This window comes from Diabrotica virgifera, chromosome 7, assembly GCF_917563875.1.
Source record: "Diabrotica virgifera virgifera chromosome 7, PGI_DIABVI_V3a".
Taxonomy (NCBI): domain Eukaryota; kingdom Metazoa; phylum Arthropoda; class Insecta; order Coleoptera; family Chrysomelidae; genus Diabrotica; species Diabrotica virgifera.
This window is the reverse complement of record NC_065449.1, coordinates 198,618,374-198,635,172: the sequence shown is the minus strand read 5'-3', so window position 1 is coordinate 198,635,172 and position 16,799 is coordinate 198,618,374. Positions and strand designations below refer to the sequence as shown.

The window sequence follows — 16,799 nt, the reverse complement described above, 5'->3', positions numbered from 1 at the left end:
ACTTTTTTTCCTACTAAAAGTGACATTGCATATACCTAAAGCTGCATAGAAAAAAGTTACAGAACAATGTTTGCGAAGTAACAGGAAAATGGCCCAAAATCGCTGTGAGTGGCGAAGTTTGAAAAATCATATTTTGGAAACTGTAAATGATAGAAACTTCTGCCAGACGTTGTTTTAAAGAAGAAGAAGGGAAGTTTTTTTTCTCTGAAGCAATGTCTATACCTACATCCCCGTAGAAAAAAATTATGGGGCAAAAAACAAAATTTTTGTCTTTGGTGTTTTTCTCTTGCTTTTCTTTTGAATATATTTGTGTAAAAAGAAAATATTTTTGACTTTAAAATGTGATATTTCGATAGTAAATTTAAATTGGGACAATTTTCTTGTAGACTTGTTTATACCAAAAGTGCATAGAACTCACCCTAATTCGCCCTGTGCCTAGGGACTAATTCACCCCTTTCTCAAAAACGCACCCCTTTAAATGGTAACACTCCGCGGTTTTTTCATATTTAGAGGTTCATTGACTATATGAAACAATAAATCCCCGTTAACGTTGTAGTTCTTTTCTAAAATACATAATCAATAGCCTACAAGATGTGGTTAACATTTTAAGCAGTTATTGAGGCTCGTAGAGGACACACCACCCATTAAACAATTTTTTGTTGGATTTTGAAAATTAGTCAGGTGTTACAAGCCTAAATTTTAGTTTCTTATTTTTTACGAAACTTTTGAGTTAGTAGATTTTTTATACAAAAGAGATGCAGTGATCTTAATTTATTTTATCATAAAGAACTTTTATCATTTACGTTTGAATATTTTTGTTTTTAAACCATTTTCTGATAATATTCCTAACTTTTGACGAGCAGTTTATTAGCATTATCTAGTATTGTATTCATATTATGAAGTCTTCTGTGCGATTCCAGCTTTCTACTTCGTAGTAATATCTAAGTATCGTAGTAATATCTAAGTACTTAGGATACTAAAGACGTAATATCTAAGAATTCTTATGCGTATATTGATACTTATTAAAGATAGGTTACAGAGAATCTTCTTAAGACCGTTAATAGAGCTTCTGGCCTTTTCAATGCGAGTTTTTATTTCGTAGCTATGATCACAGATATCCTCAATATTGGAGCCCAGGTAGCATATTTTTTCTACTGTTTCTAACGATGTGTCCTTTATTGTAATTTTGGCTTCTTACAATTTAATCTTAGGCCACATTTGTAAGATATTTCTACAAAATTATCCATCCTTTTTTGGAACCCCTGTGCATTTTCAGCCAGCAAATGATTCTTCTTCTTATTCATCCAGGGCTTCTCTAAAGATATTTGCAGGTTGAACAGTGCTTGTGTAACAGTATACATCACTCTCCCTCTCAAACTCCTTTTCCGATTGTGAATATTTCGAATAGTTCATTTTCGAATCACACTGTCGCTTTTTGTTGGACTTGTTGTAAGTTAGAGAATAGTTTTATATCCATAACATCGATTCCTGATGCTTTTGGGATATTGATTAGTTTATCATGTCGTACTGTGTCAAATGTCTTCTCGAAATCGAAGAAACATCCAAACACATCAGTTAATATCCTGGCTCTCTGTTTTAGAACATGCAAACTGAAAAACGCTTCCTTGTTTCGAGCCCTGCTCTGAACCCAGATTGAACTTCAATTAGACATTCTTCTAATTTGGTGTATATGCGGGAGAGCAGAAGAGCACTTTTTGGGAGGTGGGATGAATATTGAAAGTGATCAGTCTCATATTATATATTCTTAAATAGTTTAGAAAAGCTGTGATTTGATGTGCTTCTAATAGCTTTAGAGCCGGTACTTTCTGTCCCGATTAAAGCCCGGTTAGAGAAATTTTGTCATGCAAAATTCCGCTAACCAGGCTTTAACCGTGACAAAAAGTACCGACCCTTGGAATTATTTTACCATGCACTTCATCAGCTCCTGATCCGGGCCGCGTTTAGGTCAGTTGACGCCCTAGGCAATTCTCTAGTAGCCGCCCTTCAAGCATGTACCATTTTTGCGAAAAAAAGCAGATTCTTTTATTTAAATAAGAATACATAAAAATTGCCATTCCAGTTCGATCAAATCAGATTTCTTTCTTGATTTGTCTTTGGAAAATTCATCTATAATATCGTCATAATTTATCGCCTTTGTTACGTTACTTTCTATGGAAAAAATCGACAAATTGTTAAGACGTTCTTGCGTCATTCATACTTGATCGGAAATTATTTTCATGACTATTTTAAATTCTGGAGATTTTCGAAAATGACCTTTCAGCGGACACGTTACTTGGCAACTGGAAGGCCCAAATAAATGCGCAAAGCAATATCAAAATCAAAATTAGGGAAAATATCTTTCAATCCACTCTTCTTTAAATGTTTAGATATGTCAATTTATTGGTGATTGGTGATTTATTGTGGTACCCAACTGAACCTTTAAGTGAATGCATTCATGTATGAATGATGTAGGTCGTAGGTATCTATTAGTGCAGTCAGTGAGGGTATACTTGATATTTTCACTGTAAGTAGTGAATAGCTCAAGAAACAAAGTCTATAATATATTCTATGACGCTTTTAACTCAGGGTGGTTCCCACCCGTTCTCAGGGGTGGAATTTTTTTTATCAAACTAACACCGGAAGTGGTCAGAGAACCTAATCCTAAGCAATAACTGTTTTATAAATTTTTTTGAAAACTCAATACTTTTTGAGTTATTCGTGGTTGAAAATTTGCCATTTTCATTGAAAAATTACACTTTTCGGAGACTGTTTTTTTGGGAATACATACCATAAAAATTGTGCATCTAACGAAAAAAACTATATAAAACATTTTTGTAGTTTAAGAAAGATCAGAGAGATTAATTTTTTCATAAATCTTCTAGTTTTAATAAAAAAAGAGATGGTAGGTGAAAAAATATTTTTTGGTGCATGCTCAAATCGGTGCGTGTATTCAACTTAAAATAACTGCGAAATTGTCAATGATAGGGGTATAATGCTACGAATACCTTTTGTAGTGCTTGAAAAGACCTTTAAAACGAGAACCGTAAATGTCGGTTACATTCAAACTAAGCGAGATATGGTGCAAAAAACTTATGACTGATGTATTTTAAGGAAAAATGAGAAGTATATTTAACTCCTCATCCACCAGAATTTAAATGCATCATTTTTCTTCTAGAATACTTTCTACTATAATAGTGTTATTTCTATATTCAAAAAGTGGGACGGGTTTAAAGTGAATGGTTTTTGAAAAGAATAAGATCAAATTATAGGGGAGAGTTGGATAAAACGGGATAGTCGGATAAAACGGGATACCTAGCCTAGAGACATAACTAGTGCTGCTATCAATCGGACAACGACGAAAACTTGTTCTCAGTCGTCATTTTAACGTTTTCACTTCGTTTTACCTCGATGCCACTATTTGACGAAAAGTTGTTGTTTTTAGAATTGTTTGACTCGTATTTTTTTGGTACTTTGTACTTTTAAGTGCGTTGTTTTCTACATTATATTGCCTACATATACAGTATGTCCCTGTAAGTTGTATCCATATGGAAAACTTTTTTATTATTAATTTTACGAAAAAAAGTTATTCCTTATAAAAAGCTCTGCATGGTCCAAAACCTAAGATTTAATCATCAAATATCAAATTTTTTGAATATTGTACGAGGTATGTCAAAAAGTTTGAATTTCACTCAAGAGTAAAGTATAGCTTTATTTTTCGTAATATTGGAAATTGCTATTATGAAAAGTTGTTTGGAATTAAAAACTATATTTTAATATGCAATTACATCCTTCTAATTGAAAATTTTTTTTTTGAGAAATTATGGATAACTATCATTATTTTTTCAGTTATTTCAATTCTGATAACCCTTTTATTATTAATTTTACGAAAAAAAGTGATTCTTAATAAAAAGTTCTGGATAGTTTAAAACTTAAAATACAACCATCTTATATCAAATTTTATCGACTGTTACTTCTGCATGACAAAAGTGTCTGTGTTTTCAAGGAAAAGCAAGCATAAAATTGAATATCCAGATATTATCTCAGCAATAAAGCCGGTTATCCACGGAGAAGATTTACCAGTTCCAGGACCCACGGCAAATTGGGAGGAAGATTTGGAAATGTATGGCGATAAAAGTAAACCCGATGATGTATCAGAAAATAATAATTCGTATTTTCACGAAAGCGACGAAAAGCACCTTATTGTATCCAACAAGCCGAATTACATGATTTAGTTCGAGACCTTCACTTGTCCAAAGGACATGCTTAACTCTAGGTTCTAGATTACAATAATGGATTTTTTAATGGAATTTACTAACCAGTAAAACTTGTAATATTTAGGAACCGTAACCAGGAGCTATCCTAGTTGATATGTCCTCAAGTACCTTAACCATTGTTTAATTAATAAGACCACTGTCGATGGAATAATTCATATTTATTACTAATATGTTATTCAATACATTTTACATTCAGTTTTTCTATAACTACTGTCTTTGCCCCGTTGTTCTCTGCCCTACCTGTCAGTCCGCATGGAACATCACCGCAGAACAGTAAGTGCCAGATGGCCATCTCTCTCAGAGCTACCAACTCACTTTAAGCTGTGTTTACACTTAAAACATCCCAACTTATCACCCTCACCCTTAATTTATATCTACCCAAATATGATTAATATGATTATGTAAAACCTAACTGAACAATTTTTTTTTTTTTTTTTTTTGACTTACTCTAGAATGAAATCATTGTATTTCTTTGGCATATTTGTAACGCGTCTGCTTCTACCTGTTTGAGACATATTATCAGATGGATAATCAACAATAATGTTTTGTTCATTATCTGACCTGTAAACTGTATCAGTTGATGATCTGTTGCCAGTGTCTGAAGAAGTAGCCATGTCCAGCAAAACTGGCTCACCTTGGGTTTCCATCGTTAACTTCTCCAAATTTGATTCAGATTGTGTTATACTCTCACCTACCGGATGTACTACGTTTGGTAGTTTTATATATTGAAAGTCATTGTTACTGTCAAGTTCATTTTCCCTGTTGTTTGCAAACTCAGTGCTACACCTGCCTACCTGATTCGTATGACGCTTCCATACCTGACCACTATCTAATCTGCAATAATAAGTTTTCTTACCTACTTTATTTATTATTTTAGCTGCCACCCACAACTTTCGGTTTGTTTCCCTATAGTCTCTTACCATAACCCTTTCTCCTATTTCAAAACATCTTTTCTCCTTTATAGAAATATTTTGCTGTTCTTTACTGGGCTTTTCGGCCATCATTGATATTCTTGTTCGCAATGATCTATTATATACAAGTTCAGCTGGTGACTTTTCTGTTACTGGGTGTTTTGTGTTGCGATATGTTAGTAAATATCTTGATATTAATGTAGACAGTGGAATACCAGAGTTTCTTGGATCATCTAGGGCTGTTTTCAGCTTCATTTTAAATGTCCTGACATACCGTTCTGCAGCTCCGTTGCTGGATGGATGGTAAGGTGCCCCTGTTAAATGCTTAATCCCATTTTTCTTAAAGAATATTTCCATGGTTTTGTCAACTAGTTGAGGTCCATTGTCACTCACACATAACCTTGGTAGTCCCATTCTGGCAAAAACTTCCCTTAGTTTTTCTTGCGTTTCTGCTGCTGTCGCCCTACTCATAGGAAATACCTCTACCCATTTGCTGTAAGCATCCACCAATATTAAGCACAACTTGCTTTTTAATTGCAAAAAATCTATATGCACTCTGTCAAATACTTTGTCCACTTCAGGCCACGGTGAAAACTCTGATGGAGGGTTGTCTCTATTCTTTAAACATGGACCACAACTTTTTACCCTATGCTCTATGTCGGAATCTATTTTAGGCCAGTAAACATATGATCTCGCTAATGACTTGCACCTGACTATTCCAAAATGTCCTGCATGGAGCTCATCGAGGATTTGTGGTCTTAGACTTGATGGTACCACAATACGATGTCCCCACATTATTATGTGCTCATCTAAATACAACTCTTGTCGTTTATGGTAAAATGGCATTATTTCATCACTTAAATGTTTGGGCCATCTTTCCGTTTTAATATACATCTTTATTGCCCTTAAAATGCCATCTTTGTCTGTTTCTTCTCTAAGTACTTTGTTGTTAATTGGCCAGTATTCTATAGACTCCGTGAAATGAATATATGTCATTCCTTCCGCTGGTTCCTCTACTGTTCCCGTAACCTGCACTGGTGACCTTGATAAATAATCAGCTACAGGATTGTTTATTCCCTTGATATGTTCAATACTGTAGTCAAACGATGACAAAAATAAAGCCCACCTTTGTATCCTGTTTGCGGACATTTTAGGGATGCTCCTGTGTTCTCCAAATAATGCAACTAGCGCTTTTTGATCTGTCCTTAATTTAAACTTATTACAGCAGAGGTACTGGTAAAATTTATTTATGGTAAAATGAACTGCTAAAGCCTCTTTTTCAACTGTAGAATATTTTTTTTCTGCTGGCATGAGAGTTCTTGACACACATGCTACTGTTCTCTCCTCTCCCTCTTTAACTTGGCTTAACATGCCTGAAATACCCTTGTCACTTGCATCTGTTGTTACTATTATTGGAAGGTCAGGGTCAAAATAAACTAAACAATTATCTGATGCTATTATATCTTTTATAATATTGAATGCCCTTTCACATTCTTTTGACCAGAAAAACTTTACATTACCTTTTAAAAGCTTGTATATTGGTTCTAAGATCTGGGCAGCCCGAGGTATAAATTTATGGTAATAATTTACTAGCCCTGTAAAAGCTCTAACTTCTGTTATATTTTCTGGTTTAGGTGCATTTATTATTGCAGCAATTTTACTATCTGTTTTCTTAAGGCCTTCTTTTGATATTTTGTACCCCAAGTATTCAACTTCCTCTTTAAAAAATACACATTTTTCTTTACAAACTGTCAGCCCAGCCTTTTCAAGTTTGCTAAGAACTTCCCTCAAGTTAGTCATATGTTCTTCTGCTGTTTCCCCCGTTACTATTATATCATCTAAAAAATTTGTTACATTTTTCATGCCCTTAAAGAGATTTTCAATTTCTCGTTGAAATATACTACTTGCTGATTTTATTCCGAATGGTAATCTTTTAACTGCGTACAAACCCCTGTGAGTGTTCCACGCTAACAACTTACTTGATTCAATATTTAAGGAGAACTGCATATAAGCTAGTTGTAAATCAATTTTTGAAAAACGTTGACCTTTTTTTAGTTTATTCCATAATTCATCAATTTTTGGAAGTGGATATTTCACATCTTCTAAATGTTTATTTATTGTTGTTTTGTAATCCCCACATATTCGTATTTTCCCATTTGATTTTTGAACAAAGACTAAAGGTGTTCCCCAATCTGAATTGTCTATTAATTCTATTACTCCCTCTTTCTCTAACCTATCTAACTCTAACTCTACCTCTTTCGCATAGGCTAAAGGAACAGCTCTGTGCTTGCAAAAAACTGGTTTAGCATTTTCCACAACTTTAATTGAAATTTCCTTATGATTAAAGTTTCCTAACTTACTAGTAAATACGTTTGAAAAACTGTTTATTAGATCTAGAATTTTACTATTACTTACAATTTGATTCATCATTTCAAGCCTAATATTGAAGGCCTTTATCCAGTCTCTCCCTAGAATATTTGCAGAACCTTTTTGAACAACGTATAGCTTTACTGGTATTTTCTTGCTTTTATAGCCCATATCTATTATAAAATATCCCTCTGGTGAAAAGACACTACCTTCATAACTTTTTAGCAACAGATCATCACTGGTTAGCCTAAAATGAGAAAAATTATTTATATATGTTTCTTTTGTGATTGCACTTATACCAGCGCCACTATCAATGATCATCTCATATATTTTGCCTTCAATCTTTACCTGGATTTTAAAGGGATTGTCTACCTTGACTTGTACATGGCACAGATCAACAATTCTTGATTCTATGCTGTCTAATGTATAAATGTCCTCTTCCGCCTCACTATCTATAAAATTAACACTATTTTTATGTGCCAAACAGACCCTAGCCAAGTGCCCAATTTTTTTACATATATTACAAATGTAATCTTTATATTTACAACTATTTTTGTGTTTATTTCCACATATCTTACATTTCGACATCTGATTGACACTTGAATTTACATTGACGTTTGAGCTGCCATGCATTGTCCGCCTTGTCCCATGTTGCCAACCTCCATCCTGTCCCTGCCGACGAACTCGAGAACTCGACGATGACGAAGCTTGCTGATGATCTATCACGTGAACATTTACAGTTGACCTCGAGCTTGTTTTTGAAGCCATAATAGCATTTTCTGTCTTCATTGCCAAACTCACCATCTGCTCCACCGTCGCCTTTTCATCCTCTTCGCATAATCTGTCGAGAATTTTACTAGGACACATACCACTCACGAACTTATTTAGCAGCACTTTGGTTAGATCTGCCCCAAACTTGCACGTAACTGCAGCACTTCTTATCCTAGCATACCAGTCCGCTATTTTTTCCTCAGTTTCTTGCCGCAGGTCAAAAAATGTACATCTCTCTCTCCATGTACTCACTTGACCTCCGTAATGGGTAGCTAATAACTGTGATAATTCTGCAAATGTTTTGGTTTTGGGAGCTTCTGGAAAACATAGATCTCTCAACAAGGTGTATGTGGGTGCACTTACCGAACTGATTAGGATCGCCACTTTAATAGCTTCCTCTTCAACCCCATTTGCCACAAAATGTTGTTCCAATCTTTCTTCGTAAATAGTCCACGGTTGTAAATCTGGAATAAATTCTTCGAACTTTTTGTTCGCCATCTTGATTCACTAACAAAGGTACCGGACATCGGTTTACATAAAACAATTAGTATTTACTTCGTTACCACTTTTATCCTCGTCGCCATTGATATGTCCTCAAGTACCTTAACCATTGTTTAATTAATAAGACCACTGTCGATGGAATAATTCATATTTATTACTAATATGTTATTCAATACATTTTACATTCAGTTTTTCTATAACTACTGTCTTTGCCCCGTTGTTCTCTGCCCTACCTGTCAGTCCGCATGGAACATCACCGCAGAACAGTAAGTGCCAGATGGCCATCTCTCTCAGAGCTACCAACTCACTTTAAGCTGTGTTTACACTTAAAACATCCCAACTTATCACTAGTTTTTTACTATGCAGGATAAAATGTGTGTTCTTGTTAATCCACATAATGTTATGGAAAAATTGGGATATGCACAAAATTGTGTACAAAAGACTTACTATAGTTTTTGTTTCTAGTTCTGAACTCATGTGTATACATATAGTATAAAAGGATTTTTATAATAAACAGCAATATTTGATGCATTTTATAACTCAAACATTTTACCTGACAAGACAATGTACGCGTGGACCCCTGCGCAGAAATGCACGGCACCTTATAAGAAGAAGATAACTCAAAATCTATACGTGGTTGAAAATTTTAGTGTTTGAATTCGCATTCAGGGCGCTTTAAACTCCACGGTACAGCCATTTTAACATCTGTCGCAAAAATTTTTTTATTTGTTGACTAGTGATTAGCGTATATGTTAGTCTTCTAATAAATTCTGCATACACTACTACTTCAATGTATAGATTTGCATGTAAAGATTTGATGTGATTTGTTGAAATGCTAACATTGCTACAAAGCACATCAAATCTTTACACGCAAATCTATACATTGAAGTAGTAGTGTATGCAGAATTTATTAGAAGACTTAACATATACGCTAATCACTAGTCAACAAATAAAAAAATAAACATACACAATTTGTAATATGTTTTATATTTTACTAATGAAATTTTTGTTTTGTCCAAGAAGTAAAATCAAGCTACCTCCTGCGGATAAAAAGAAAGAAAACAGTAAGGTAAACTTAAGTCAATTCAACCTACAAGATATTCTGGAACCCTTGGCCAAAGCTAGTGCAGGTACCATTAGGAACCAATATTTGAATGTTCCTAAATACATGAACGGACAGTCGACTGTTCGACGAGACTCAAACATTAGTTTATTTTCGAACTTTTCAAATAGTGGAAGAAACAGTGGGATGCAGAATAAACAAGCAAGTAAGTGGCAATGGTAAGACTAAATAAATATTTATATTTTATATTTGTGTTATTTATCTTTTTGTAACAAAATATAAATTGGCAAGCAAAAGAGAAACCAGATAATATTCTTAGTCCATGTAGTGACACCGCTCCCATCTGGAAAAATTTCTGATTCGGTTTCTTTGTGGATTCCTATTCAAAAATGTCCCCTTTAAACAAATATGAAGGGTGCCGGGCGGAATTTTTGGACAGACATTTTTTAAACAATTTTTTTAAACAAATACAAAAGATCACGTTTTTTTGCTCCATAACATATATTTTTAAGTTTCGTGGGTCATACTAAACAAGAAAGGTATCTTGTAAATTTTCTCAAAAATTGATAGTTTTCGAGTAATAAGCGATTTAAAATCTGAAAAATGCGAAAATACGCATTTTTGAGGCTTAAAAACTCACATTTAAATTAGTATTTTTGAAGTTGCCATATACTTAAATTGAAGTTTAAACATTCAGCTTCAAGATTCTGAAGAGTGATCGCGTCTAACCTTAATTTAAATCGTTGTTTTTTAATTGTTAAATATGCATGTCTATCCGTTTTTTTTGCCGGTGCGGCGCGCTCTATTTAAAAAATCTCCTATTTTCCTCCGAAAAATATTTTTTATAGATTCTTTGGGATATTCTAAATAAAAAAAGTTTCTTGACATTTTTCTCAAAAGTTAATAGTTTTAAAGTTATAAGCGATTTAAAAACCGAAAATACGTTTTTTGTAGGGGTCGCCAACTTCTTGAAAATTTCAAGATCTTGTCTTGATCTTGTCTTGATTTCAAGACAAGACAAGAAGTAATTTTAGATTTCAAGACAAGACAAGAAGTTTTATGTCAATACCAAGATTTCTTGTCAAGAAAACAAGAAATCTTGAAATATCTTGACTGATAATGAAAACTCTAAAACGTATTTATTTGTGAAAAATATAACATGATTTTAGCATAGCATAATATATTTTAATTTACTGAATACTTCATTTTATTTTATCTCTCGCAGATTCAAAATATTTCCAGTTTGTCTAAAAGTATGTTTACCCCAATTGCCACTAATGGGAGTGTGCAATATTTTTTCCCTTCGAGTATTGAAGTGTATTAAAGCTTCTCAGATACTGACAAAATTTACAAATCAGAACCCATTCTTTATCTAATATTTTGCAATTATTTAGATTTTCGATGTCGCAAAATGTAGTTAAAGCATTTTTTACACTTACAACCCCATGTTAGCATCTCGAAAGTTGAATGCCATTTTGTAGGCACATCTAATTTTGGCATAGTCGTCTTACAATAATTTATGGCCTCGCAAGCACTGTTAAGTTTAAGTTGCATTTCCCTGAGTGTTTGATCTTTTTTGAAGAGGTATTTAATTTTACTTACAGGAGAATTGAAATCTAGAGCAGTATCATTTCTATCATTTTATACTTCGATCTCATCCTCCAAATAATCAAAATCCTTTTCGATGTCTAACTGTTTCGATTTGGTTCAATAATTTTTATGAAATCCTGGACAGCTAAGTTTAGAATAGGTAGGTATATGCGAACCATACATAATACTTATTTTAAGCATGCAACTACACATCAATTTTTCGTTAGTCAGTAAACAAATGCAGTTCGGGGACTCCCCCCAGTAACAGTCGAGGCCATTTCAGCACGCAACGCAATAAAAAGGTCGCCGGGGAAACACCGGAACGGGTAAACAAGAAATTTCAAGATCTTGAAATTTCTAGAAATTTCAAGATCTTGAAATTTCTTGAGTCAAGACAAGATATAAGATGTCAAGAGAACGTCAAGACAAGATTTTTATAAATTTCTTGATTTTTTCTCAAGACAAGACAAGAAGTTGTTGTCAAGACAAGAATTCTTGTCTTGTCGACCCCTAGTTTTCTGTCATTTTTCGGATTTTAAATCGCTTATAACTTTAAAACTATTAACTTTTGAGAAAAAGTCAAGAAACTTATTTTATTTAGAATATCCCAAAGAATCTAGAACAAATATTTTTCGGAGGAAAATAGGAGATTTTTGAAATGGAGCGCGCCGCAACCGGCAAAAGAATCGGATAAACATGCATACTTAACAATTAAAAATCAACGGTATAAATTAGAGTTAGACGCGATCACTCTTCACAATCTTGAAGCTGAATGTTTAAGTGAATTTTCGCTTATAACTCGAAAACTATTAATTTTTGAGAAAAATTACAAGATACCTTTCTTGTTTAGAATGACCAAAAAAACCTAAAAATATATATTTCAGAACCAAAAATGTGATCTTTTGTATTTGTCTAAAAAACATGTTTAAACAATTTCTGTCCAAAAATTCCTCCCGGCACCCTTTATTTAGATTTGTTTAAAGGGGACATTTTTGAATAGAAATCCACAAAGAAACCGAATCAGAAATTTTTTCAGACGGGAGCGGTCTCACCACATGGACTATCTGCAGAATTATAAAATGTAGAAAAACGGAAATAGTTTATAGGTTTTTTATGGATTATGAAAATATGGGAATTCTTAAAGGCGTGGAAATCGCCTTGGTTTTCCAATTTCGTACTGTTGAGACTCGTAAGTCTTCTTCAACTTGGTCATTAAATCATGCTCTGGGTCTGCCTGTTCTCCTCAATCCATCAGGTTCTTGATTATTATGTGTTCCGACGACTCTATCTCGTTTATTCTCTTTAAGTAGCCTAGCCACCGCATCCTGTTTATTTTGATGGAACTACCAATATTAGGTAAAAATAATATAGGTATAAAGGCAGTAAAGCTCAAAATTATAGCGTCTACACTATATTGCGTTTTCCTGCACGTCTTTATAAATATGTCTATGCTAGATATATATACAGGGTGTCCCCGAAAATAGTGCGTTTCTTTAAGGTATGGATGTAATACATAATTTAGAACAAAAAAGTTCTATAACATTTTTTCAAAAATTAACCGTTTCAAAAAAAATTAGATTGTTCTCCATATAAGCGAACTTTTATTTTCATAAAATTTAATATTCTGGCATCACTGTACAAGAGCTCTTTTTGACTTAGGTTATTGACACCAGAAATGTAGGTCAGACAGGTAGACACCTGCAAAATAATTATACCACCCCATGTTTGAAAATCAAACAAAACAAGAATTTGTTTGTTTGTTGAGGAGGAAGACAGGGTTTAATGTAAATACTAAAGGGCCTTGCTGCAACTATTTTTGAGTTGTCATTGTCTATCTTTAGACTTTTGTATACATAGTTGTCAGATTTCAATTTGCATACGAAAATGTACTTTGGTTGATTTGTGATCCTAAATATAATAACTCTCTTACTCTTTTAAAAGTATATGTTTCAACCGTTAGATCTTTCTAATTTTGCTACTTGATTATTATTTATATCTAGCTTTACTAGTATTAATATATTATAGCCCCATTCCTTTTGCCGCAGCTTATAACAATTGGACCAAATCCGCCTTTCTTAGTTGTACACTCCTATTAATAATGGTCTCTCTTGGTGTTTTTCCAGATTCTCTAATAACTTTCTCTAGAGCAACGTTGAATAGAAGACACGATAAGCTATCTCCCTGTCGAACTCCTATCTGTGGCTGAAAAATTGTCGATACCCCCTTTTTTATTATTTTCTAAGTAACTCTATCATATCTCTTTTATAATAAAGTCATTTTATAACTTATAATACTACCACAAAAATACTTACTTATATCATGATAATAAACCATAAAATTGTTATACCGGGTTTCCACTTATATTTTCCCCCATTTTAACTGCTTATAACTTCTAAACGGCTCAAGATAGAAATATGCGGGACTGACAAATGACTGAGTAATTAATTTTTAAAATGAGAGGTGCAACGTGGATATCACATAACTAAATAACATAACTAAGCAAAATTATTATGTTATGTGATCTCCACATTGCATCTCTTATTTTAAAAATTAATTGCTCAGTCATTTGACAACCGATTTTAAAAAACTTTATATTGCTCGATAGGTAAATGACCGTTCTTTCAATTTACAAAAAATATACTGGGTGTTTCAATAACAAAAGTCAACAACGTTTTTTTTTTCAAAAATCCGTCATTTTTTATTTAACGGCGATATAAAAAATTCAATCCATTCAAACAAAACTTTTACTAAAATAAAACATTTCTGCGAAAACCGCATATTTTTATCTTGAGTCGTTTAGAAGTTATAGGCAGTTAAAATGGGGGAAAATATAAGTGGATACCCGGTACATAACAAAACAAAAAGGTTAAGTTTTGTAGAATACTGTTTTCTTGGTCATAAATATGTAGATGTAGGTAAGTGGTTGTCACAAAGCAGTTGACTCTCACTTAAGGTTTTACGTTTACGTTCCACACCCTAGAAACTGCAGTTATTTGAGAGACAAAGTAAGTAAGCGTACCCAGATATGATCAGAAAATTAGTGTTGGTAAACAGCAACTGAGTTAGCAATAGCTGGTTGCTCAAAATTTACCACGGATAAGAATTAAGAAACTTTTATTGTCTTGATCAGACAGCAAACGGTAAAATATACAGAAAAGTTTGTACAGCACACAGGCCTATTTTCCCAACTATTTGTTCAAAACCTATATATTTGTTGTTTTCTGTGCATACAATGATCTCTATATAACATATGAGGCCATCAGAAGGGGAGTGTAGATATTTATGTATTTTAAAGCTCTATGTCATCATCATCATCAATGGTGCTAGCCCTATGAAAGAGCCTCGACCTTCCCAAGTCTATTACGTCAGTCAGTCCTATCCATTGCCAACCGTTGCCAGTTTGCTGCACCTATTTTTCTCCCATCCTCATCCACACCATCCTTCCATCTGAGTTTTGGCCTACCCCTATTTCTACTTCCCACAGGTTGTGACATTCTAGGAGAGTTGTTCTGCTGTGATCTTGCTAGATGTACTTCCCATCTTAGTCTTCTTATTCTTATAAGAGATACTACGTCTTTACCACCAAATCTTTGTTTATATCTGTGGTATACCTCGTAGTTGTACCATACCTCCTCCTCCATACACCATTTTTACAGATGCCACCGAATATTCCTCTCAGGATCCTTCGTTCAAATGTAAGCAGAGGGTAATTTTTTATTATTTTTTATTTATTAAAAAAAACTGTTTTCGTCTGCTTTGGAAATGGTCCATGCCTCTGATCCATATGTCAACACTGGTTGTATAAGGGTTTTGTATATGGTCATTTTTGTTTTTTGGCTTAAGTTTCTGCTTCTCATATGTCTACTCAGTCCAAAATAGCATTTGTTTGCTAGGATTATCCTTCGCTTGATTTGCTTGATTTCTTCCATCATGACGTTCTCCTTGGTGATGTGAGCCTAAGTATGTGATTTTTCCACCACTTCAAAGGTAGAGTTATCAACCGTGAATTGGTGACCGATGTTTCTGGCTCTATTGTTGGGTGTTGATACCATCATCTTAGTTTTCTCCTCATTTACTTGCAGGCCCATATTTTTAAGGCATTTGAGAAGGTAGTATACATTTCTTCTAGCTTGCGTGTTGTGCGGGGGAACTAGGTCCACGTCATCTGCATATGCCAAAATTTGGGATTATTTATTAAAAATATTTCCTCTGTTGTCTATTCGGGCATCTCTGACCGCCTTTTCCAGAGCTAGGTTGAAGAGGAGACACGCCAGGGCATCTCCCTGTCGCAACCCAACATGCGTTTCAAACGCCTGTGATCGCCATGTATTTCGACTTTGCAAACAACTTTACTCATTGTAGCCTTAAACAATCTTATCAGTTTATCAGGAATGTGGAATTCATCCATGGCTTCATACAATTTATTTCTTAGAACACTATCATAGGCCTATTTAAAATCTACGAAAAGATGGTATGTGTCGATATTGAATTCATTGGTTTTTTCCAGTATTTGCCTTAGCACAAAGATCTGGTCTGTTGTTGATCGACCAGGCCTAAATCCACTGATCAGAAGGGGAGTGTAGATATTTAGGTAGACTATATTAAGCTGTATGTAGAACAGGTTAAAATAAAACAGAGAATAGCGTATACAGTACTAGTCGAAAGTCCTCTCCCCCCTCGTAACTTTTGAACAGTTATACTTATAAGTTGGAGGGAGGAAATAAACGGATGTAGGCTTCTCAAATAGTCATAACAGATGACGTAATAGTGACAGATGACGTTACAGAGCCACTTTGACTGATAATTTTAAATTGGACCTTATGGAAAGTGATATGTCGTTTGAAATTATTTATTGAAAAGCCTATTCAATCATACTATAGGCGACCTGGTATATTGGAGTATCTCCCAAAAATTTTACCCTGACGTATCTTCAGAGCAAGTTAATTGTATATTAGAGAACATAATTAACTGCATAAAAAAAAAAAACATTTTTGTAACTATTTTTAAAAAATTCGTTTTTCTATTAATAATATTTTAGGTTTTTCTAGGTAAATTGGACTTACAGCCAATGTGGACTGATTTTGGTGATTTAAGTTCTGCAAAAAGAAGATTTGGAAACATAAAAATATCAAATACAAACGGCTATGATTTGGCAGCCAAATAATTTTTGGAAGTTGTAAATTTAAAAAAATGTGGTGTAACAAAAGAACGTTTATGGATTCCAATCTGTGATAGTCATTTATTTTTATAAGTAGATGTCACATTTTTAATGTTAATATAATGATAATACTAATTATAACACAATAAATTATATATGTTTCA

At 33.7% G+C, this 16,799-nt stretch overlaps 1 protein-coding gene across 5 annotated transcripts in view; it reads left to right on the top strand.

Annotated features, from left to right (window-relative positions):
* The window catches only part of LOC114335237 (serine/threonine-protein kinase dyf-5-like), a 101,470-nt gene extending 84,671 nt beyond the window's left edge, over nucleotides 1-16,799 (top strand). The window contains exons 7-8 of one of the 5 annotated variants that reach the window (XM_028285445.2): nucleotides 9,845-10,092; nucleotides 16,516-16,799. In XM_028285445.2, coding sequence (XP_028141246.1) covers nucleotides 9,845-10,092; nucleotides 16,516-16,529 — 262 coding nt within the window. In that variant the 3' untranslated portion in view covers nucleotides 16,530-16,799. Of the gene's footprint in view, nucleotides 1-9,844; nucleotides 10,106-16,515 lie in introns of all 5 variants that reach the window. The other 4 variants (XM_028285444.2, XM_028285437.2, XM_028285442.2 and 1 more) reach the window with 4 other exon arrangements.